Consider the following 24,001-nt stretch of genomic DNA (forward strand, 5'->3'; position numbering starts at 1 on the left):
CTAAATTTAAAGGGAAATTTGGCGTCCTAAAGTTCAACAATTGGACAATCTTTAGACTGATGACATTAAAGACAAGTCTTTCCAGTGGCCCTCACGCTTACCATTGCTAGGAAAAGTGACCATCCCTCGCGCTTATTTTAATGCGCCTGTAGATACGGTAGAACTAACTATGTTTGGCGACAGTTCGCTGGAAGTATTTTGTGCGGTTGGGTTTCTTCGTGGTCGCCTGTCAGAACCTCAGGAGACAGAGGTCAGTTTCGTGTTTGGAAAGGCTAGCCTAGCGCCAATTAAAGCCATGTCTATACCCAAGCTCGAACTGCAAGCTGTCTTATTGGCTACTCGGCCTTAAGAAGACATTCATAAAGCCTTGAACAGTCAGATAGCCCAAACATTCATGTTTCTGACAGTACAACTGTTTTACAGTGGTTCGTCACAGATGACAAGAAACCCGTCTTTGTAGCCAATAAAGTTGGCGAGATCTTAGAATCAACAACCGTAGATAATTAGTATCACATAGCAACCGGTGATAAACCCGCAGACACAGGTGGTTCACGTGGGGTTGCATCCGAAGCGCCTCGTGAAAACTGAGGGTAAAGGGACCGAGTTTCTCAAAAACTGCTGTCTGGCCATTTCAACCATATGTAGATGTTGTAAATTAAATACGCCACAAAGAATCAGCTGCAGATGTTGTTGGATTCTTTCTACTTATTAACAAATCAGATACAGGAGCCGATAGTCCTATCATTAACTGGGAAAAGACAGTTTTTTTCCTAAACCCTTGCGCATAGCAGCATATGCTCTAAGGCTTGTTCCTAAGCACGCTCACTTCCGTTCGTCTGATAAAAGTGTAACCGACCCTTCGGAGCTTGAATTACTCGAGGCAAAGCGTCTTCAGCTCTCCCAAATCGATTCTTTCCCTGCAGAAATTAAACTGCTCGACAAAGACAAATCCGTAAATAAGTCCAATCGAAAAGTGGTTTGTTCGCCATTCATAGTGCCAAATGGTTTTTTACGCTCAATTGGTCGCATTCGGCGTCTTGTTGAAACCAGTTTCGAAGCAAAGCATCCTGTGATACTAGATGCTCGTCCTATCTGGTTAAACCTTTAGTTCGCTATCTTCATTTCAAGTATCACCATCAGTCGTTTGATTATATGCGCGCAGTCATCCAATCTCGGTTTACCGACTTCAAAATGACATCAACCCATCGTGAAGTTGAAAATAGATGCATTCCATGCCGAAATTGCAAACTTAAGCGCGTCAACCCCATGATGTTGGATCTCCCTCTAGAACGTTTAGGGTACCAATAACCTGCTTTTTGTTACTGCGGAGTTGATTTATTCGGCTCAATTTATGTATTTGTCCGTAGGATCTCAGAGAAGTGGTGGTACTTTCTCTTTACTTGCCTGACGACACAAGCGGTCCATATTGAAACTGTACCTTCTATGGATGACAAATCGTGCGTCATGTGTATTGAGATGTTCATTGCCCGCCGCGGAAATCCGTCTGTCATCTGGTCGGATAACGTTACAATTTTGTCGGCTTCAAGAAGGAACTGATGAAATGCATCCAAGCTTGGAATCAGCAGGCTCCCAGCGAATTAGTACAAAAAGGCATAAAATGGAAATACAGTCCATCTACTGCGCCTCGTCTTAGTGGCTCATGGGAGCGTCTGGTAAGGTCCTTTAAGCGTGCATTCTATCCGATACTGGGAACACGCAAACTAACGCCAGAAGTACTCGATACAACTTTCTGCCTGGTCGAGCAATCTTTAAATGCGCTACCACTGACTTCAAAAAACAGTGATCCGGATAAATTGGAAGCTATTATGCCTAACTACTTCCTGCTTTGACAGCCAAGTGTAAAATTCCTCTCCTTAAGCTTTGCGGAAGATTTCAACCACAGAAAACAAGACAGACGATTTAGTGTGGATAGTAGAGTCAGCCCACCCCCGAGGTTTTTATCCTTTAGCACGCATTAGAACGCTTAACTTCGGAAAAGACGGGGTGGACGATTCCACCGTGCTAAAAATCTTGAATGGTGACATTGCCCGTCCGGCAGTAAGACTCGCGCCCGTCCTCGCTTCCTTGGGGACGGAGGACGTTGACACGCAAATACCCTCTCATAAGCGAGAAAATAAAACCGAGTAAAATGAACTAAAGTATATTAAGGCCAGCTGGCTGAGTAGTTTCGAACAAAGCCTAAAAAGCTGAGCAGACCGCTTCTGCGTATGTTCGAGGCTCTTTTTTCTCTCCTCCCCCCTACCTCACATGAGCATCAATTTTATGGTCTAAAGAGTGCTTTTACAAGGCTTATTAAGAAGCCCAAATATGTTTGTCATGGCCTAATTTATTTGCATGTCAATTTTCATGACAATCGGACAATGCAAACAGTCATTTGAATTATAAAAAAATTGCAGGTGGGCGGAAAAGAAAAAAGAGCTGGTTCGAGCCCCCCAAAAAACTAGTGTTTTTAAATTGAACCAAAATGTATGTATAACTAAAACTAATAAAAAACATAGCAAAATGACCTTGTCTGACCTTGTCTGACAGGTTATTGCCGTCTGTATGTGATTTACCATATATCACAAAAAGGCTGTTATGTTAACAATATGTTTGTCATGGCCTTTTTTATTTGCATACCAACTTTCAAGACAATCGGACAATGCGAACAAAATTTTTAATTATAAAAATTGCAGGTGGGCGCGAAAAGGAAAAAGAGCTGGTTCGAGCCCCCCAAACAACTAGTGTTTTTAAATTGAACCAAAATGTATGTATAACTAAAACTAATAAAAAAACATAGCAAAATGACCTTGTCTGACTTTGTCTGACCTTTTCTGATAGGTTATTGCCGTATGTATGTGATTTACCGTATATCACAAAAAAAACTGTTATGTTAACACGTTAAGCCGTGCCAATTTTGTTGTTTGATTTGTTTGTTTATATCGACAAATTCTGCGATTTTTGCCGTTTCTAGAATTAATTAAATTTGGTTAAGTCATGTTTTACTTATTTTTTTGTGAGAGGGTTTGAGTTGAGCGCGGTCACAGTAATCATTGCAAGACTCTGACATGGTTTTTCCCCTGGCCAGATCTGGCTGCAGGGATGGCTCCAGGGATGGACTTCCATGGACAGGTAACCCGGGCAATGCTATATTCTGTAACTTGTTTTGCTGATCAAACTTGGTTTTTCTCCGTAGTGGCTTTTTCTCCAGCAAAAACTGAACTATATGTTTTCTCAAATTGTCTACAATAATTTTCCATTTTATTCAACCAGATTTTGCCCCATGTGTTTCACATTTCCTTTTAACTCAAGCTTTCTGGCTTCTCATTCATGCTGGCAAACGTTTTACAGCTATAAAACTGTCGCATAATTTTTACAAAAATTTCCATGCAGGATAATGTTCAAAAGCATAATAATAACTAATACTTATATTAGTTAGACCATAAGTTACATGTGCATCCTAATGTCACAATGATACAATGTTACAATGTGCACAACGCTTCTTGAAATGACACCCAATTTTGCAAAATGGATTTCACGATTGCACACACGTAAGCTTTTCAGGATCTTGTTTTGAAGATACTTTTTCCACTCAGCTCTTCCGCGCTCAAAGACACTTCGATGGATGGTACTGTAGATATTTCCATAACAGCGTCCGTAACTCTAATTGCCTTCTTTGTGCTGCAAAATTTACTTGACTTAGCTGACCGATTTGTAACTCAATTCGATAGGTGATCCCTCTTTGCCCGTTTGCACGCCTCTTTGAAATAATTTGCCAGTTTTTCTTCAATATTCTGTATAGTAGAAGTCATTTTATCATCAAAAAATGATCGTTTCTAGCAAACTTATTCCGAAATTATTCATTGAAAAAATGGATCCGCTGCATATAAATCATGAACAAACAAAAAAGATAAATTTTACACTTTCTAAAAACGTTTTAAATTTCTCTTCATCTGAGAAGTCATTATTGCATCACCAAAATCCGATTAGCCGGATAATGTCAGAGTGATTGATTGCAGCACTGATCTTTAAGTGGCTGTTAAGTACCACGGAGAGCAATTTAACAACTCAACCCATTAGCTTTCGCCGGGCCATAATGGAGCTGAAGGCAGATTAATGGAACCATATTGCGTCATTAATAAAATCTTTTGACGTAGTACGAGAGTGGTGCAAATATTTCGAAGAAAATTAGCGTATGTCAAAAGTTTACCAATTGATTTTAAGTCGAGCCCCCCGATTTATCAAAGTTAACAAAGCACTTCCCAGAAACTTACAAAACAACTATTTTGTATTTTATGTAGTTGCAATTTTTTGGAAAGAAAGCACTCTATCTTGTTATAATAAAAATATACTTAGTTTTTTGTAGATTTTTTATTTAAAAAAAAGTGGAATCAGAAAAAAATTGAAGTGAGCCAGAAAGTTTCAATGCTTCTATTGAATCAAAATTTTTCATATTTATCTTAATAAAATGCAATTTAATTTTTCAAATGTATTTTTCTAGAAATTCTTTTTTTTGAAAACTGTCATAAACTATCATGATAGAATTGCTTTTGAAAATTTAGCCATAATCAACATCCAAACCTCCCAAGCTAATTTTTGAGAACAGCACATTCTAAAATGTGGTAGATCGTTTTTCATTATTGTTATTCCGACTACTGGTAGAAAAACTGTCGACATGCGTTTTTTGGGAAATTGTATCAAATATGAAAAAAGAACAAAACTCCAAATCGATGCTTGCCCTCAAAAAAGTTTTCACCATCTTTTTCAAATGGACTAACATCGGGGTGACCAATTGTGGGTTGTCAAACTAAACTTTTTTACGTTGTCTGAAAAGAAATTTTTTTGCCGCAAGAGGATGTTTGTCACTTTTTAGGCTGTAAGAGGGTCTAAAAAAGAGTCCTTCAGTTTAAAATGAAGCTCTCGACGTTTGTATATTGTCAGCAAAAAAGAGTTCTTTAACCAACAGAAAAGCTTACATACATTTTCTATGTGGACAGGTCTGAGTTAAAAATGCATACATTTTTGCACCAACAGTTGTAGTTTACTTAGTCAGTATGTTCAGAAAATTTGGTTTTTCCTGCGATTAGAAAACAGAATAATATATTTTTCTCGTCAGACTCCGTTCTCGTATCAAGGTCAATCGACCAGTACACATCAATGTTATATAATATCAAAACATAAATGGTACATAAATACATAATAAGTTTTGTATGGAGTTTTGTCTATCCATGCCGGATGACATTCCTCCTCCTCGAGAAAATGGTTAAGTTTTATTTGAGTTCTAACGTCCCCGTAGGACTGTTTATCCTGTGTTTTTTCTATCTTTATTTCCCTCCTCTTTGTTCTCCCATGTCGTAGTCATTGATATCATCTATCGCGCCGTGTTCCTCTTCATTGTTTAGTTGTTCGTTTTCTGGATCTTCTATATTTTTTGAAGCTTTGCTATATATAACATCATTGTCCATCTTTCCGACATTGGCCTCCGCTGGAGAAGTTAATTGCCTGGATGAATTGTATGCAGGCTTTGTATTCCGGGGGTTTTTCGGAAAATCCCAATTATTGGGTTAAAATTTTCAGGCTTGGTGTATCTGGCGTTTTCTCGGGCGGTGAATCGATTTCAAAATGCTTCGTCCCTGCTTTGCTTATGTTCTGTATAGTGTTGATTTGGATAGGGTTTCCTAAAGCTTTTGCTAGAGTCGCCTGTCAGGCCCTTGTTGACTTCCTTGTTGCTATTCCAGGCGGTGTTATTTTTTGGTTCTGTCGCATCGGTGAGGGTGAGTTATTTTCCTCCGATGTGGAAGACAGGTCGTCTTCTTTTTGTGGATTAGTTGTCTTTTCGGTCTCCGTTTGGAGACTAATTCCTCTTTAGGTTTGTATGTTAATTGTTTGAAACATCCATTCAACAACCCCAATAGCTCTATGATCAACTACAGGTGCAAAAAGTAGTTTTATGTTGTTTGACCTACAGAAAATTTGGAATTTTTTCCCTCGAAAAACTTTAGCTTGTTCACATCTCAATCTACAGGCTACCCCGTTATTAGAAATTTATCGTTGCATGAATTTTATCGCAATATCTGCTGTTGTGTTTGAAACAACTTTTGCTGTCGGGAACTTTGACCATTTATCGATTGCTACTAGAATGTAAGCATCTCTATTTAGTTCGTCTCGTAGAGGCCCCGCAAAATCTAACTGTATTTTCTCATTGGGTTCGACTACCGGTTCCATTTGGAATGACGAATTTTTGCCTAGGATGGGTTTTAAATTTTTACCTTACTCCGTGCACTGTTTGCAGTTTTGTGCCATCTGCACAATTGCGCAATGGATGTGCGGAAACCAGATATGTTGGTTCAGATTCAACATGGCTGCCAATCCCGGGTGTGTAAGATGAAGACTCTCCAGTATTGTTTGTCGGAGTTGTGAAGGGATTACGATCCTTTCATCGACTAGGAAGCAGTCTTCTCGAACATGGTGGCGATTTCGTATATTGAATCAGTACTGGCCATATGAAGCTTTGATGGCATCCCAGTCCCGCTTCTTGACGAAGTTTATCAGTGGTCGCAAGTTTCTGTCCTTCTTGGTGGCGGCGACGATGAATGGGACTCCTAGCACTCTTTGTAGTTTGCGCCGAAACAAAGGTGTGTCCTCCTCCGTTTCGGTGGCTTTCTCCACAATGGTCACCACGGTGTCCATTATTTCCGTGTGGCTGGCCTCAAGTTGTAGTGAAGTAGTCATTGTCTGGGGTTCTACGTTGGGTGATGTTTCCTTTTGTAGGCATACAGTAGGATCCACGCGGCTGACATATTTTTCTTGTTCCTGCTGAATTTGGTGTTACTATTTGTTTGAGTTGATGTGGAGGATTTCTCGATTTCCATCTCGTTTTTCGGCGTTGTTTGTGTAGCTGTTGTTGCCTGAGTTATCAGTGGCACAGTTGTTTGTGAGCTGCCTCCTTTTGTTTCTGTTTTGGTGTCTTCGGGAATTTTGTAGTTTTGTCCCTGTGATCAGATTTCTTGCGTCGATCACTTTTGTGGTTGGCGTGTGTTTCGGTGACGATTTGTTTTTCTTCATTTGCCTGTCCTTTGTTGGTGGTCGTTTGTGCCACCTTGGGTCAGAGAGACTCTCTTCTCGGTCTGAAGTATTCGTCCAATCGATCGAAACTGCACGACCGCGTGCTTCGTTTGTTTTTAACTCTTTCGGGATGAAACTGCCTGTGAAGTTTCGCGTATGTTTTCGACTCATGTTTTGAAATTTTATCGTGTTGACCGATCGCTCGTTGTGTTGAGAATTTTTGAGTGTGAGAGTGTTGACTGATTCTTAGCTGAAGAAAATTTTGACTGATTTTGAACAAAGTTTGAATTAGACTGAATTTTGTTTTTGGGTGGCATTTAACCGTTGGTGGAATGTTTGTAATGTTTAGTTGTTAATTGAGCGTTTGTTCTAGCAGTTATTAGCCCTTTTTTCCGTGCGTTTTTTGATCAGGTCATATGGTGCTTTGTTGTGATTGGCCAATGGATTTAGGATGACATTGTCAATCATTTCAAGGCTGTTTATGAATGTGGTATTTGCCGCAACTACAAATTCCTCATCATACTCGCTGGGGGGTAAGGGATTTCGTGACATATAGTCTAATAATCCCATTTTACTCCCTGCGAGATGTTTGATATCAAAGTGAAATGGTATTAATCTATCAATCCAGCGGGTGAGACGGCTTTGACTTTTCTTTGATCGTTCGCTGGCGTTTAATGCGCTAATTAGTGATTGATGATCAGTGATGACGGTAAAATGTTTGCTGTATAAGTAGTATTTAAAGTGTTTTATTGCCCACACAACTCCTAATAATTCTAACTCATTTACTGAATATTTCTCCTCAAGGGAATTTAAGAAGCGTGACGCATATGCTATAGCTACCCAACCTTCTGCTGAATGTTGCTCTAACGCTGCACCTAACCCTGTGTTAGATGCGTCACAGACGATGCGAGTTTCTAGATACTGATCAAAGTGTTTGTTTTGTGTGGTTTTTGCCACGAGTTGTATAATGTTTTTAAAAGCTGAGTTGTGTTCAGGTAACCAATTAATAGGTCTGTTCTTTTCAGCGTTTCTTAGTAATAGTCTACTGTTTATGCTAAATTTGGTATATATCTTGTAAGGTGATGAATGGACCCCTAGAAGATTTTGAGTTGGTTAAATCTTTTGGGAGGCAATAATTTTTCAATTGCTTCGGTTTTCTTTATGAGTGGTTTAGTTCCCTCGCTATTGATGGTATAGCCCAACCACTCAACTTATTGGCATGCGAACTTACACTTGTCCAATAAAATTGCAAGATTCTCCTCGTCTAGTTTTGTCAGCACCGTCTGGAATTTTTGTCGGTGAGACTCAAGTGTTCCTTTTGTTATGATTAGAATATCATCAAGGTATGCATATGTATTGCTGCAATTTGTGAGTGTCAGATCCACTGCTTTTTGGAACTCTGCCGGCATATCAGTAAGACCGTAAAATCTTGTTTGGAATTGATATATGTCCGGTGGCACTTCCCCCAATTAGGCTGAAGTTGCAGTGTTCTCGTGTTGTTTTATCCAACGGGATTTGTGAATATGCGTATCGCAGATCAAGTGTTGTGAATAGTGTTTGGTTCGATTTGTCGTACTTCACTACTTGTGCAATATTGTCCAGCAGGAGATTTATGTTTGGCATCTGATATTTCTTTTTGTGTAAATATTTGTTTATTTTCTTCGAATCCAGTGCTAGTTTAACCGTCTGGTCCTTTTTGACAATGATAACTACTGGACTGATAAATTGTTTGTCTGAGCACTTATCGAGTTTAATAATATGTTTTTGATCGATCAACTTGTTTAGTTCAGCTTCAACTCTTTCTTGTAAATGTATGGGTATGCGTCTGCCCTTTTGATGTATTGGTTCAAAGTCCATATTGAATTGGGTTTTCATTACATGATGTTTTGATTTTCCGATACGTACGCATAGTTGTTGAAAATTATCTTAAACCATTGTTTAACCTCATGGTTCGATTCGTCCACTTGTTGTACGTTGAGTACCTTTTGAGTTGGTTTGTCCTGAATTAGCTTGATGCCAATGCGTGGTAGTAAGTTCCGTCCTAATATTTTGGCTTTTTGGTTGTCCACTATAATGAACGAAGCTGGTTGAATTTTCCATCCCCAGACTCAATCGTTAATATCAGTCTTCCTTTAGGTTGAATATATTAGCCATTATAACACGCTAAATTTCTAGCTGTATCCTCCGGGGGAATATTTTTGAATTTTGCCGATGTACTGTTTTGTTGCAAACTTTGTGCCGTCTTTTCGTTGAGAAAAGACATAGGGCTACCTGAGTCAGCAATTGCGAATAATTATGTTGTATTTGTTTTCAATTTTACAATGTGTCCATTTAAATCGTCTTCTGATATTGTTTTGGTGTCCTTAATCTCAAATGATTCTGAAAATGCCATTACCGAGAAATCATCTATTTGGTAATCTTCCCAACCATTGTTTGTTGTGAACTCGGAGTAAGCCACCGGGTCGGTATCCGTCCCCGTGCTCTCTGTTGCTTTTTCTTCTTGTTGTTCCTCATCGATGCTGCCGAGATAATTGACGTTTGTGGAACGACAAACTTTCGCAAAATGTCCACATTTTGCATTTTTAGAACAAATTTTGTCTTTTGCTGGACAAGATTGTAGATGTTTTGGACCATATTGGTTTCCACATTTGAAACATTGTTTTGAATTATTGTTCCGTTGTTGCTGTTGATATTGTTGACCCCTTGTGATTTGTGATCCACGTGGATATTGACGACCGCGAAAATTTCCCCAGCCTCGTTGATTATTTTAGTTAAGTTATATTGTTGATTTAGTCTGCCACGTGTATTGACATAACGTATTGGTTCTTGTTTTGGGGGCGTAACTGTTTGCCCTGCAATTGGATTTACTTTCATTGTGCGGCTGTGTTCAGTTCCTTTTTCGCGTCGAATCGCGTATTTATAGGCCTCCTGCGGCGTATGCGCTTGGGCTAATAATTCCATTGCAATTTTCTCATTGTTCATGTGGTCGGTAAACAAGTCCCTTACCCACTCACTTTCTCGGTCGCCACAATCAGCCCGCGAAGCTAGTTCTACTAGATTCGCGTGGAACTGTTCTAAACTCTCCGATTTCTTGTGTTTACGACAAATGAAGTTATATCTTTCAAACGCTATTATCCGTGTCATGACGAATATATGTTCCAAAATTGTCAAGAATTCTTGTGTAGACGCCGTTCTCGTATCAAAGTTAATCGACCAGTACATATAAATGTTATATAATATCAAAACATAAATGGTATATAAATACATAATAAATTTTGTATGGAGTTTTGTCTATCCATGCCGGATGACATCATCAAACGGTTTTTCTCATAACAAAAAAGTTTTGGAATTACACAGCTTCATTTTTCGTTTGTGTTTAGTTGCATTTGTTTGGCTTCTAAAATTGTCGACTAGTAAATAGGAAAACTTTTGTACTGTTAAATTTTACTTTTTCTGCAATTCGAATCAAAAACATAAAAATTCAGTTTTGGTTCAATTTTGCCGCATTTCGGCAAATAATTTTGTGCCTAATTGTATCACTTAAAGTTATATTTACACACGTGTCATAAAAATAATAGAAAATTTTATACGTAATTTTTTTTTTCAAATTGTAAATTAAACAAATGAGCCCAAAATTCTTTTGAAACTTATATTTCGACACAAATAAAGATGCAAAAAACAATTAGTACATTGTGAGAGAAACCTAAATTGATTATGCAACAATTTTACAAAAAAAAACAATTCAGTTACGCCGATGATTTTTTGAAATACTGATTTCGAAGTTGTCCTTTATGGCATTTTTTTCTACCAAGCGCCGACATGACAAAAAAAATTTATTGGGACCCTTGAAGCACGTGGTTTGTTTGAAAATAGCGAGCAAACAATAGGCAGACTGAATTTTTTTAATTGAGTGCAGAGTGAAAAATATTTAGAACTCGGAATTTCAAAAGTCACGAATTATAATAACATAGGTCAAATGTTGCGCTTTTTACTGAAGTGACTGCTGAGAAAGTGAAAACCAGGAGTGCGCATGAGTGCTTTTGAAATGGTACTTGGGTACGAGGGGTCCTTTGTGAAGCAACTAACAGCAACAGAAAAAAGCAACTAACAAAAAGCAATCATAAGTACTTAGGTGCAGAAGAGACTCAAAGTTTTTTTAAATGCCAGTATTTGAAATTGCACTCTTTAAAACCATCAAGGAAAAACAAACTACACAATGGATAATGGAGGCATAGAGAGGAGTACATAAAACAACCAAGAAAGCATCCCGGGTTGACCAAAAATGCTAACCATACAATTTCCATATATGGAAGAATGCTAATCATGCATTTTTTAGCAGTTCCATAATTACAAAAAGTTGCATGAGAAGTATATGATAAGTAATTTTTCATGAATGGAAAGTGTATGACTAGCAGTTTCCCATAAATCAAAAAAAAATTCAAATCAATTTTTTCAAAACTTATGCGGTGTGTTGGTAACCGATCACAAGTGACAAAAACCATTGGTTCACTCAAAATTTAGGTAACTAAAGGTTTGACTCTCTAGCATTTACAATGTATCGGAAAAGATCTGAATCGTCTCAGAGTCGTCTTACACAACTGATATACTGGAAGAATCAAACTTATAAATTTTGGCAAAATGAGCAATACAAAACTTTAAATTTTTCAATACTCAGACATTGATCAAGGCAAAAGTAAACATACCATAGAAACGAAAAGGGAAATTTGAGCATTTTTGAGAAAAAAAATCTTGAACCGATTTTTATGTCCAAACAAGGAAATAGTTGATTTGCAATTTCAGACTAAAGAGGTCAATACAGGATAGTGTTGGGTGATAAAAATCTGAAAAAAATTTCAACAACTACAATAGCTTGCCTGACAAATTATCCGTACCGCAACTCATTTAGTGCGAGACTGCGTTTTATCTCACAGCCGCACTGGAGGCCTCAGCTTCCAGTGCGGCTGTATACCGACTGGATTTTGAGCTTGAGTTCAGCATTTTCTTTGTTTTATTTTATTGAAGCATTATTGGACTTTTCAGATTCAGTGCCTCTCGTTCAAAGGAACAATTCAGACTTAAGGATGCCGGCTATTTCATCTTTCTGACTCTTTACTTTGGTCTCATATGCTCAAAGTTTTTCAAATTCAGCCTCAAGTATAAAACTACCATTGATCGCTGATAGTTTGTGCAGCCAAAGTTCTTATTAAGGTACGTTTTGTTGGGGTCGTCAATTTTTCTAGCCAACAGAAATTGTTCCTGAAATCTTTGTAAAAATTACTTTTTGTCCCTGCACTCGAACAACTTACTTGTCTCATTTGCATATTTCTTCCTTGCTTTCACCGACTATTTTTTGTTCAACGAATTTTTTTATAATTTGAATGCAAAGCTCAAAGAAATCGGTGTATGACATAAGCCGTCAGCAACTATGACTCTTAAAATTGTCATCTTCACGATAATTTTTCTTCAAGTTGAACTTAAGGGGAAATTGTTTTCACTTCAAGAAAGCCGATAAACCGACTACTCAAAAACTAGCTAGCTTAGAGGCATTGAAGGGCGGAAAAGCTGACTACCTATTGCTTCTGCCTTAAGCCTTATTAAGCCATACACTTTACTAAGCTTAAGGGGTAAACGTTTCAGTTTCTTACAGATTGTGAGAGCACTAAGATCAGCACTCTGACGTCTTAGCAAACTGAGAGTTTTAACTCCAGACAGAGGGACTGGTCAAGCTCCGTAAGCTTCTCAATAAGCACCTGGCCTTTAGCCTTACGATTAGAAACGAGAAATAAAGCCTTTGACCACGTTAAAAACAAAAATACCGGTTACAATTAACTCCTTTTCTACATTCTCAAAACTTTGATTAAGATCATCCATACTGTTATGCTCTCTATTTGATGGCATCGTGCAAATATCACGGTCGTTACGTGACGATAGAAAGTGATGTAGATAGAATTGAATTCGAGGTGTATTGAACTAGCTTCGGGAATGAACACAAAGGCCACAAAACAAAATTTAGATGGTTTTTTCAATGCGTTTGAAAAATACAAAGGTAGATTGAATTCAAACACACGCACGGAAACAAAACGGAGGCTGAAATTATTTATAAAAGAAGCAATCTTTCTGAGTTTACTCTACCACGCCACTTAACCCGCTTTTGATATCAAACAACAGTTTTATTAAACTCTGTGGGAAGTTTTGGAAACTATCGAGTTTTTTTCATACCGGTTCTGGGTATTTGGTTAGTAGGTACGATTTATACACAAGTTCAGAAACATTTTGTCTACTTTCCGAAACCGTTGTCTATTTTCCGTTTACAATATTTTGCAACCCCTGATTTTTTATCAAAAATTTTTGGCATCGAATAAATGTTTGGAAGAAGTTCACGAACTGCAATTGAATTGAAATGACCCAAAAAAGTCGAGTATCAAGAAAAATTAACAACTTCGGTTTGATCAAACAGACAAAAGTTTTCAGTATTGGGGGAAATTAGAGCTAAAAGCTTGCTATCAGTAGAAAACAGTATAAAACATCGTTATCAAATTTATAGCATCAAGTTTTTAGAAGTTTTGGAACGGTATTACAAATTTTCAGGTTGAGCAATCACCGAGATTCTGAATTTTATGTCGGGAAAAACACATCTGAACATAGTTTCGAAACACTGCGACAATGTTCCAAAGCACCTCTAAAAACTGCGCCTTTGCGCCAAAAAAACATCTTTGAACACTGCGTCTGTGTCCGTAAAACTATCGGTGATTACCGCGTTCAAGTTCCAAAAATCACATTTGAACATTGCATTTGTCTACACACCGCGTTTGTGTCCGGAAAATCCCCTCTGAACACTGCGTCTGTGTTTCAACCCCCTGCCGACCAAAAGGGTCACCCCTTTAGTACTTTTTAAGAAATTCATTTTTGGCCGACCGACTCTAATATTTTTCTGAAGGCGCCTTTGGCGCCAATATATATAACTTTGAAGGGAAGCGTGCACCAAAAAAACGCAATTTTTTTGTCAAATTTTTTCAAAAAGTGCCCAAAAATGGCTTTTTTGACCTGTTTTTTTTTCAAAAATTTGCCTGCGGCGCAGAAAGTTTCTTCCAAACACCGTCATTTTACTGCTTTAGGAGACCTCCGAAAATCAGTTTGGTCGATTTAAAAAAAGTAGTCAAAATTTTCAAAAACTTGTTGAAAATCCCCCTCCCCTGTCGAGAAAATCCTAGATCCGCCCACTGGAACTTTGTCTCTGTGTCAAATAAAAACAATTCTGGGCCCTGCTTTTGAAAAACAGCTCTAGAATTGTCTCGGTGTCGGGAAGAACAGCCATGGACCCTGCCTCTCTGTCAAGGAAAAGAGCTCTGGGCACTGTCTTGGTGTCGCGAAAAACAGCTCTATACACTATCTCTGTGTCGAAAAAAAAACAGCTCTGGATGCTGTCTCGGTGTCAAGGAAGTCAGCTTTAAGTGCCTTGTGTTCACTATCGTATCCATTGTGGGCACCAAAAAAGCTCACTCTAATCTCCAAATTGTAGAAAAAAAACAAAGAAAGGATAATAAAGAACAAGTCTTTGGTAAACAATTTTCCAAAACGGGAAGTTCAGACATTTGTCATCTATCATAACATCAACAATTTATTTCTCAGGACTGAAAGGAAGCTCTCAAAACACTGGTATTTATCCTTGATGCAATGTGTTCTTTTTAAAGGTCAGTCTTAAGTCTGAACCAAGTTAGAGAGGAAAAAAGAAAAAAAAACGGGCAAATGGTGATGTAGCTCCTGCGGTTTTTACATTTATAAAGGTCGGAGAATGGGGGGATTCGAGCCCGGGTGACGAAAAAGATAGACACTTGTTGAGGCCAGTCACATTCTGATTTAATTTACTTTACTTGAGCGTGAACAGTTGAACTTTTTCGTACGCAAAATTGCATATTTTTTTATTTTACGTATCGTGTGAGCGGAAATTTTATCTGTTTTTTTTTTCGAAATTTAATCTGCTTTTTTGAAATTTTATCTTTTTAACAAAACCAAATACAGTAAAGGACAGGTAAAACATTGATAGCATCCTCTAAAGAACAGTCTTGTTGCTTCAAAATTGATAAAATTTGAAAAGCAAAGTATCTGTTTCGGAAAAAAAATATAAAAAAAACATAAGCGATCTTCAAATGAGAACCCATTCAATGTAAATTAAAAACACTTAAAAGGAAAAAAATCTTTTTGCGAGAACGCCGTGGAGAGTTGCAGCCGCTTTTCGTGCTTTTTTATTCTATACTGATTCTCTAATTCAAAATTTTAATCTTTTCTTTTGCAATTTTGATTTTTTTATACTCTCACAATTTTTCCTAAAGAAATAGTTTCCAAAAGCCGCCTCAATTTAGGCGAATTGGTTCTAATTGGGAGTTATCTGCCGACAATTGGGCCATCATAGCCCCGTTTTGTAAAGTTGGCTCAAAATAACGCTGTTACATGCCGTTATAGGTTTGAAGGTTATTGTGGCGCATTATTAAAACTGGTATTATTTTTTATCTTTGTGTCGGATCAAAAGGATTTTTTTTGGCCTGAGAACTATCAAAAAAATTATCGAACAAGCAATTTTACTTCGACTGAATTTCTTTTTCGAGCTTCACCGATATTGAAATTAACAAACACTAAACAATAAACAAAGCGGCGCCGAGGATAAATAAGGAAAAAAATGCCCCAAAAACTTTTTAGAAAGTTTTAGGACTGTTAGGAATATTTTTTTCTTTGCATGAGGAAGCGTTACACAAACACTGTCGTGATTTTTAATGCGAGACAATTTCTCAAACTGTGTAATTGACCAGGGGCGGATCTAGGATTTTCTCGAGGGAGGGGCTGATTTTCAAAAAACTTTCAATAATTTTGACAACTTTTTTATTAGGTCGACCGAATTGTTTTTCCGAGCTCTCCCAAAGCAGTAAAAATACCCTGTTTTGGCCAAATTTTCTGCGCCGCAAGCAATTTTTTGAAAAAAAACAGGTCAAAAAAGCCGTTTTTGGGCACTTTTTGGAAATTTTTGACAAAAAAACGCGTTTTTTGGCGCGCGCTCCCCCTCAAAATTAGTATATATTGGCGCCAAAGGCGCCTTTAGAAAAATTTTAGGGTCGGTCGACCACAAATGGATTTCTTAAAAAGTACCAAAGGGGGGACCCTTTGGGTTGGCAGGGGTTCGAATCCCTGAGAGGGGGCGTCCGACAAACAAACCCCCCCCCCCCTAAATACGCCCCTGTAATTGACCATTCATGCCATGAAAATTTGATGAGGCGCCCGCATGAAACCTTCTCATACAGTTGGTTCAGCCGTTTTTTGAAGAGACGCAGAGCTTTTTTCCTATTTATGAAAATTCTAGCAAGAAGCCAAGTCGACTTTGAAGGTTATTTGTTAAAGAGCCCATCGCCCGATAGAAGTGGCTATCTGGGTCTCGACGTGCTCACTCTGTGTTTTGACTGTCGAATTCGAACTTAATGCCAGTTCTACCGACCGAAAGTTCTAAGTGGAGACATGAGTTTGGTTCTAGCATAGTTGGGTCATAGAGTGGGCATCTGCACCCTGGTAGTTAAGTTAGCCCGAGTGAGGGAAAAGTGTGTGAATGTGTGGGTGAATGATAGACTGACCTTGGGCGGATGAAAGAAGAGGGAGAAATGAGATGCACCCCAGAATAGGAAATAATGAGGAGAGGAGGAGGATGGAGGGGGGAGAATGGACCGGCAGAGACATGCCACACAAGTTGCACCGTCTGTGATGTAATTAAAGAATAATCGCTGAAGTCAGTGAATCGAACCAAGATGCCGATGATACTTCTATTGTCGTATACTTTTACTCCTGTTCGGCAAAATATCCAAAAAGCGAAGCAACTGACAATCTGAGGATGTCGCAAATAAGAATTAAATGCAAGTTGAAAGACGTGATGGCCTCTGTGGTCTCTCAATCTGAGGTATCAACTCCTCTCTTCAGAATGTCACAACTCTTTATTTTATTCTTCGCCAATAGAGAAGAAAAGCAGCAGAACAATGTAAAATTAGGATGGTCAACTTCAGATCGACAGCAGATAACACAATGGGGATGATGGCCACTGTCTTCTAGTATGTCTTCTACTGCTTCAGTTTAGGAGGTGATGATGATTTGGTGTTGCAATGTAATAACATACAAATGTTAGACCAGTGCTGATTAAAGCGAACTGTGACTGTGAAACAACTCGGTTGCCAATCGTGCCAAAGACGGATGGACTGCTTCTTTCTTGGCCTTCTTTCTCTCTATCTCTCGTGGATTGACCGCAAATTACTGCAGTCTCTCGTTTCTCGTTTTGTTTCCCCCAATTTCTTCTCCCACTCTGTAACCCCACCAAACAACCCACTGCTTGTCTACTTGGGGAGGGGCTTTGATCTGTTCTTTCTCTGTTCTTTTGTCTGTCTGTACCTGTTTGTGTCCCACTGCGACTGCTGTGTTCTCTTCTCTTCTCTTCTGTTCTATCTCTTAGTGGTGTCTGTCGTGACCTGTGCTGTTTGTCTGTCGAGTGTCGATCTGAGACGTTGTTTGATCTATCAACAAACTAACATATCACTCACTCACTCACTCACTCTTTCACTAGACTGACTGACCAACAACAGAATATATAGCAACCAAACACCAATGAGGCTGTATGCCACAAATGGGCGCCAAGTAGAGTATCCTCAGAATATTCTTCTCAGATCGTTCCTTTCCTTCTCTTGATCTGTTGTGCTGTGCCTACACAAAGTATCAAAATATAAAACTTCGGCTTTTATCAGAAATAATGAGTTTATAACGAGGTCCAACGAAAAACGTCAGCGAGTTTTTTGCTAAATTTTGTACCTCGCAATTGCCGATGTTTCGAATTTGTTGTACAAGTGATTGAGCAACAATTCAGTGCAGGCAAACATTTTCTTCACGCTTTTCAATGATCTCTGGTCTGAGTTTCGAGTTCAGTTTAAAAGTTTTCACGATGAACTGATCTAAATTCATATATTTCTCTGAGTTTCGAAAAACACTGATGGAATATCTCAAACGAATTTTCAAGTTTTTAGACTGAAGTTTCAATCAAAATTGAAAAAATAATAAGCTTCAACATCGGCCGAGAGCAAGCAATTTGGACTAACATCTATTAAATTAGTTTAAAAACTAATTTGATATTGTATGCAGTAAGCAAACTGTTTACAGGGATAACCGGTTGCCATGCAACTAGCACAGTAAGTTCCGACCACGAAATTAAACAAGTGCTTAATAAGAAATTGTGATGATTTTTTGCTCCTCGTTCGGCTTCGAGCGGATCTGAAAAAAAAACATAGAAATAAGGAAAATTGATTTTTTTTGGGTTTTCTAGACTTTTTTGTAGTCAAGAATGCGCTAACATACGCTTTAAAACTTATATTTTTGGGGTAAGTAATAGCTTAATTTTTTTTCCGTGTTATAACAATGTTCGCTCGCAATATTCACTCAAAATTTGACAAAAAAAAATATAATTTTTCTCTAAACTGCGGTTCTTTTTTGGGACTCTTTAATTCGGGTTCAAAAAGAAATTGCGAAAGATTCAACGTAGTTTATCACTTGGCCCCTTCCGACAATTATTTGTGAACCTGATTTTGCATGGATAACAACAAAAAGCAGACAAAAAAAAATTAAATATACCCGAATAAAAAGTTCCTCTCCATTTTCAGTTGTGGGAACAAAAACGCTGGAGTTTAAAAGGTTTATCATTCTAAAGGCTAGCATTTCTCGCTGAATTTTTTTCGAAAATTGTGAAAACTTTCTCGTGAGCAACGAGACGAGAATTAGCTCAATTTGCTGGGAAGTTTTATTGCATAAAACAAAAACTGGCTTTCTCAGTATAGGAAAAAAATGTAAACACTCAATACCAAAATTACACATCACAAAAATTAGCCATGATGATTTGATGGTTTTTCCAAAGGTTTGTTCTTCTGCCAAAAATTGAAATGATAGTATTTTTGTTCAAAATCCAAATAAAAATAAGGATTTAGAAAACAATTTGAGATCAATAAAAAGTTCAACAGTGACTGCGATCAATTCTAAAACCCTATTGCGACTTGAAAACTTCCCCTGCGATTTATTCATATTATATAACATTCGCAAAAGTTTCAATCTTTCCTAATGGAATAGAGAGTTTGCTAAATTGACCCTGTGACTAGTTATTATCATTTCAAATTAACTAGAGACTAACTAACCGTGAAATTTTTAGTTCAAAGCCAACTAAGCAAAAATGATAAACTTAAGATCATTCCATATCAGCAAAAATTTTGATTTATATTTGAACGATGTTTCAAGAAAAAATTTACTCTTCTTATATACTTTGAATGGATTGTTTATTTCGAGCAAAAAAAAACAAAAGGTTTTTTGTCAAGAAAAACAAGTCACTCAACGAGAGCAGTTTTTTTGATGCAGCCTATGATTCAAAAAAAATACTGGGCACTCAATTGAAAAAAAGGGCTAAAAGAAAAACGGTTATATGAGTTTACTTCTTTGTAGAACACAAATTACTTCAAAGCAAATCGATGACTGATTACTGCAAAATTTAGTTATGAGAAAAACATCGGGGGAAAGATCAATAAAACTTATGAATAAGCGTCGTTCATTTTTTTAGCTTCGTGTTTCAGTTTGACTTTAATTCCCATCATTAGCAAAAATGGGTCAAAACTTTCGATTATTGAAGGGATTTTCAGCACAGTTTCAGTTTGACTGAATTCCCATCAATCGCAGGAATGGTTCAAAGTTTCCTATTATTGCTGGAATTTTTAGCACAGTTTCAGTTTGACTAAATTCCCATCATTCTTAAGGATGGGTCTAAATTTTCTATAATTGCTGGGATTTCTAGCTTAGTTTCAGTTTGACTAAATTCCCATCATTCGCAAGAATGAATCAAAACTTTCTATCATTGCTGGGATTCTTAGCGCAGTTCAGTTTTACTAAATTTCCGTCATTAGCAAGAATGGGCAAAATTTTCTATTACTGCTGGGATTTTTATCACAGATTCAGTTTGACTAAATCCCCGTCAATCGCAAGAATGGGCAAAAATTTCTATTATTGCTGGGATTTTTTATCACAGTTTCAGTTTGACTAAATTCGCATCAATCGCAGAATTGGTTCAAAGTTTCCTATTATTGCTGGAATTTTTAGCACAAATTCAGTTTGACTATAATTCCCACCATTCGCAAGAATGGGTCATTATTTCTATTTTTGTGGGGATTTTTAGCACAGTGTTAGTGCGACTTTAATTTTATTATTCGCAAGAATAGGTCAAAACTTTCTATGAATGTTGCGATTTTTAGCACAGTTTCAATTTGGCTATAACTCCCATCACTCGCAACAATGGGTCAAAACTTTCTATTATTCTGGGATTTTTAGCACAGTTTTAGTTTGACTAAATTCCCATCATCCGCAAGAATGGGTCAAAAATTTATTTTTTTGCTCCGTTTTTAGCAGTTTCAGTTTGACTATAATTTTTATCATTCGCAAGAATGGGTCAAAATTTTCTATTTTCGTTCCAACTTTTATCACAGTTTCAGTTTGACTAAATTCCTATCAATCGCAAGAAAGGGCAAATTTTTCTATCATTGCTGGGATTTTTATCACAGTTTGAATTTGACTAAATTCCCATCAATCGCAGGAATGGTTCAAAGTTTCCTATTGTTGATGGAATTTTTTGCACAGTTTCAGTTTGACTATAATTCCCATCAATCGCAAGAATGGGTCAAAAATTTTTTTTTTGTGGCAATTTTTGGCCCAGTTTTAGTGCGACTTTAATTTTTATCATTCGCAAGAATGGGCCAAAACTTTCTATTGATGTTGCAATTTTTAGCACAGTTTCAGTTTGGGTCAAAAATTTTTATCATTGCTGGAATTTTTAGCACAGTTTTAGTTTGGCTAAGTTCCCATCATTCGCAAAAATGGGTCAAAATGTTTTTTATTGCTCGGTTTTTAGCACAGTTTCAGTGCGACTATATTTTTTATCATTCGCAAGGGTCAAAACTTTATATTATTGTTCCGATTTTTATCACAGTTTTAGTTTGACTAAATTGCCATCAATCGCAAGAAAGGGCAAATTTTTCTATCATTGCTGGGATTTTTATCACAGTTTGAATTTGACTAAATTCCCATCAATCGCAGGAATGGTTCAAAGTTTCCTATTGTTGATGGAAATTTTTGCACAGTTTCAGTTTGACTATAATTCCCATCAATCGCAAGAATGGGTCAAAATTTTCTATTTTTTTGGCAATTTTTAGCACAGTTTCAGTGCGACTTTAATTTTTATCATTCGCAAGAATGGGCCAAAACTTTCTATTGATGTTGCAATTTTTAGCACAGTTTCAGTTTGGGTCAAAAATTTTTATCATTGCTGGAATTTTTAGCACAGTTTTAGTTTGGCTAAGTTCCCATCATTCGCAAAAATGGGTCAAAATGTTTTTTATTGCTCGGTTTTTAGCACAGTTTCAGTGCGACTATATTTTTTATCATTCGCAAGGGTCAAAACTTTATATTATTGTTCCGATTTTTATCACAGTTTCAGTTTGACTAAATTCCTATCAATCGCAAGAAAGGGCAAAATTTTCTATTATTGCTGGGAATTTTATCACAGTTTCAGTTTGAAAAAATTCCCATCAATTTCAGGAATGGTTCAAAATTTCCTATTAATGCTGGAATTTTTAGCACAGTTTCAGTTTTACTATAATTCCCATCTTTCGCAAGAATGGGTCAAAATTTTCTATTTTTTTGGCAATTTTTAGCACAGTTTCACACCGACTTTAATTTTTATCATTCGCAAGAATGGGTCAAAACTTTCTATTGATGTTGCGATTTTTAGCACAGTTTCAGTTTGGCTATAACTCCCATCACTCGCAAGAATGGGTCAAAACTTTCTGTTATTGCTGGAATTTTTAGCACAGTTTTAGTTTGACTAAATTCCCATCATTCACAAAAATGGGTAAAAATGTTTTTTTATTGCTCGGTTTTCAGCACAGTTTCAGTGCGACTATATTTTTTATCATTCGCAAGAATGGGTCAAAACTTTCTATTATTGTTCCGATTTTTATCACAGTTTCAGTTTGACTAATTTCCTATCAATCGCAAGAAAGGGCAAAATTTTCTATTATTGCTGGGATTTTTATCACAGTTTCAGTTTGACTAAACTTCCATCAATCGCAGGAACGGTTCAAAGTTTCCTATTATTGCTGGAATTTTTAGCACAGTTTCAGTTTGGTTATAATTCCCATCATTCGCAAGAATGGGCCAAAATTTTTTTTTTTATGGGGATTTTCATCACAGTTTCAGTGCGACTTTAATTTTTATCATTCGCAAGAATGGGTCAAAACTTTCTAATGATGTTGCGATTTTTAGCACAGTTTCAGTTTGGCTATAACTCCCATCACTCGCAAGAATGGGTCAAAACTTTCTATTATTGCTGGAATTTTTAGCACAGTTTTAGTTTGACTAAATTCCCATCAATCGTAAAAATGGGTCAAAACTTTCAAATTGACTATAATCCCCATCATTCGCAAGAATTGATCAAAGTTTTCTATTATTGCTGGAATTTTTAGCACAGTTTCAGTTTGACTACAATTCCCATCATTCGCAAGAATAGAACCAAGTTTTTTTTGCTGGTATTTTTAGCACACTTTCAGTTTGATTATAATTCCCATCATTCGCAAGAATGGATCAAACTTTCTTTTTTTGCTGGGATTTTTAGCACAGTTTCAGTTTAACTATAGTTTTTATCAATCGCAAGAATGGGTCAAAATTTTTCATAATTGTTCCGATTTTTAGCACAGTTTCACTTTGGCTTTAACTCCCATCACTCGCAAGAATGGGTCAAAACTTTCTATTATTGCTGGAATTTTTAGCACAATTCCAATTTGAATATAAATCCCGTCATTCGCAAGAATCGGTCAAAATTTTCTTTTATTGCAAGGAACTTTAACACAGTTTTATTTTGGATAACTTCCCATTATTCGCAAGAATGGATCAAAATTTTCTATTTTTGCTGGGATTTTTAGCACAGTTTCAGTTTGACTATAATTAACATGATTCGCAAGAATGATTTTAAGCTTTTTATTTTTGCTGGGATTTTTAGCACAGTTTTAGTTTGACTAAATTCCCATCATTCGCAAAAATGGGTCAAAACTTTCAAATTGACTATAATCCCAATCATTCGCAAGAATTGATCAAAGTTTTCTATTTTGCTGGAATTTTTAGCACAATTTCAGTTTGACTATAATTCCCATCACTCGCAAGAATAGAACAAAGTTTTTTGCTGGTATTTTTAGCTCACTTTCAGTTTGACTATAATTCCCATCATTCGCAAGAATGGATCAAACTTTCTTTTTTTTTGCTGGGATTTTTAGCACAGTTTCAGTTTGACTATAGTTTTTATCATTCGCAAGAAAGGGTCAAAACTTTCCATTACTGTTCCGATTTTTAGCACAGTTTCATTTTGGCTATAATTCCCATCACTCGCAAGAATGGGTCAAAACTTTCTAGTATTGCTGGGATTTTTAGCACAGTTTCAGTTTGACTATAATTTTTATTATTCGCAAGAATGTGTCAAAACTTTCTTTTATTGTTTCGATTTTCAGCACAGTTTCACTTTGGCTATAACTCCCATCACTCGCAAGAACGGGTCAAAACTTTCTATTATTGCTGGAATTTTTAGCACAATTCCAATTTAAATATAAATCCAGTCATTCGCAAGAATCGGTCAAAAAATTTTTTTATTGCAAAGAACCTTAACACAGTGTTATTTTGACTAACTTCCCATTATTCGCAAGAATGGATCAAAATTTTCTATTTTTGCTGGAATTTTTAGCACAGTTTCAGTTTGACTATAATTCCCATGATTCGCAAGAATGATTCAAAGCTTTCTATTTGCTGGGATTTTTAGCACAGTTTTAGTTTGACTAAATTCCCATCATTC

General features: G+C 36.9%; 1 protein-coding gene across 4 annotated transcripts in view; it reads right to left on the reverse strand.

The window, feature by feature from the left end:
* Positions 1-24,001, reverse strand: part of LOC134845553 (uncharacterized) — a 53,639-nt gene that overhangs the window by 21,583 nt on the left and 8,055 nt on the right. For all 4 annotated transcript variants that reach the window (XM_063862491.1, XM_063862489.1, XM_063862490.1 and 1 more), the window contains one exon: positions 16,680-17,790. In XM_063862491.1, the coding sequence (XP_063718561.1) occupies positions 16,680-16,782 (103 nt within the window). In that variant the 5' untranslated portion in view covers positions 16,783-17,790. The remainder of the gene's footprint in view (positions 1-16,679; positions 17,791-24,001) is intronic.

Source organism: Symsagittifera roscoffensis, chromosome 5 (assembly GCF_963678635.1).
Source record: "Symsagittifera roscoffensis chromosome 5, txSymRosc1.1, whole genome shotgun sequence".
Taxonomy (NCBI): Eukaryota; Metazoa; Xenacoelomorpha; order Acoela; family Convolutidae; genus Symsagittifera; species Symsagittifera roscoffensis.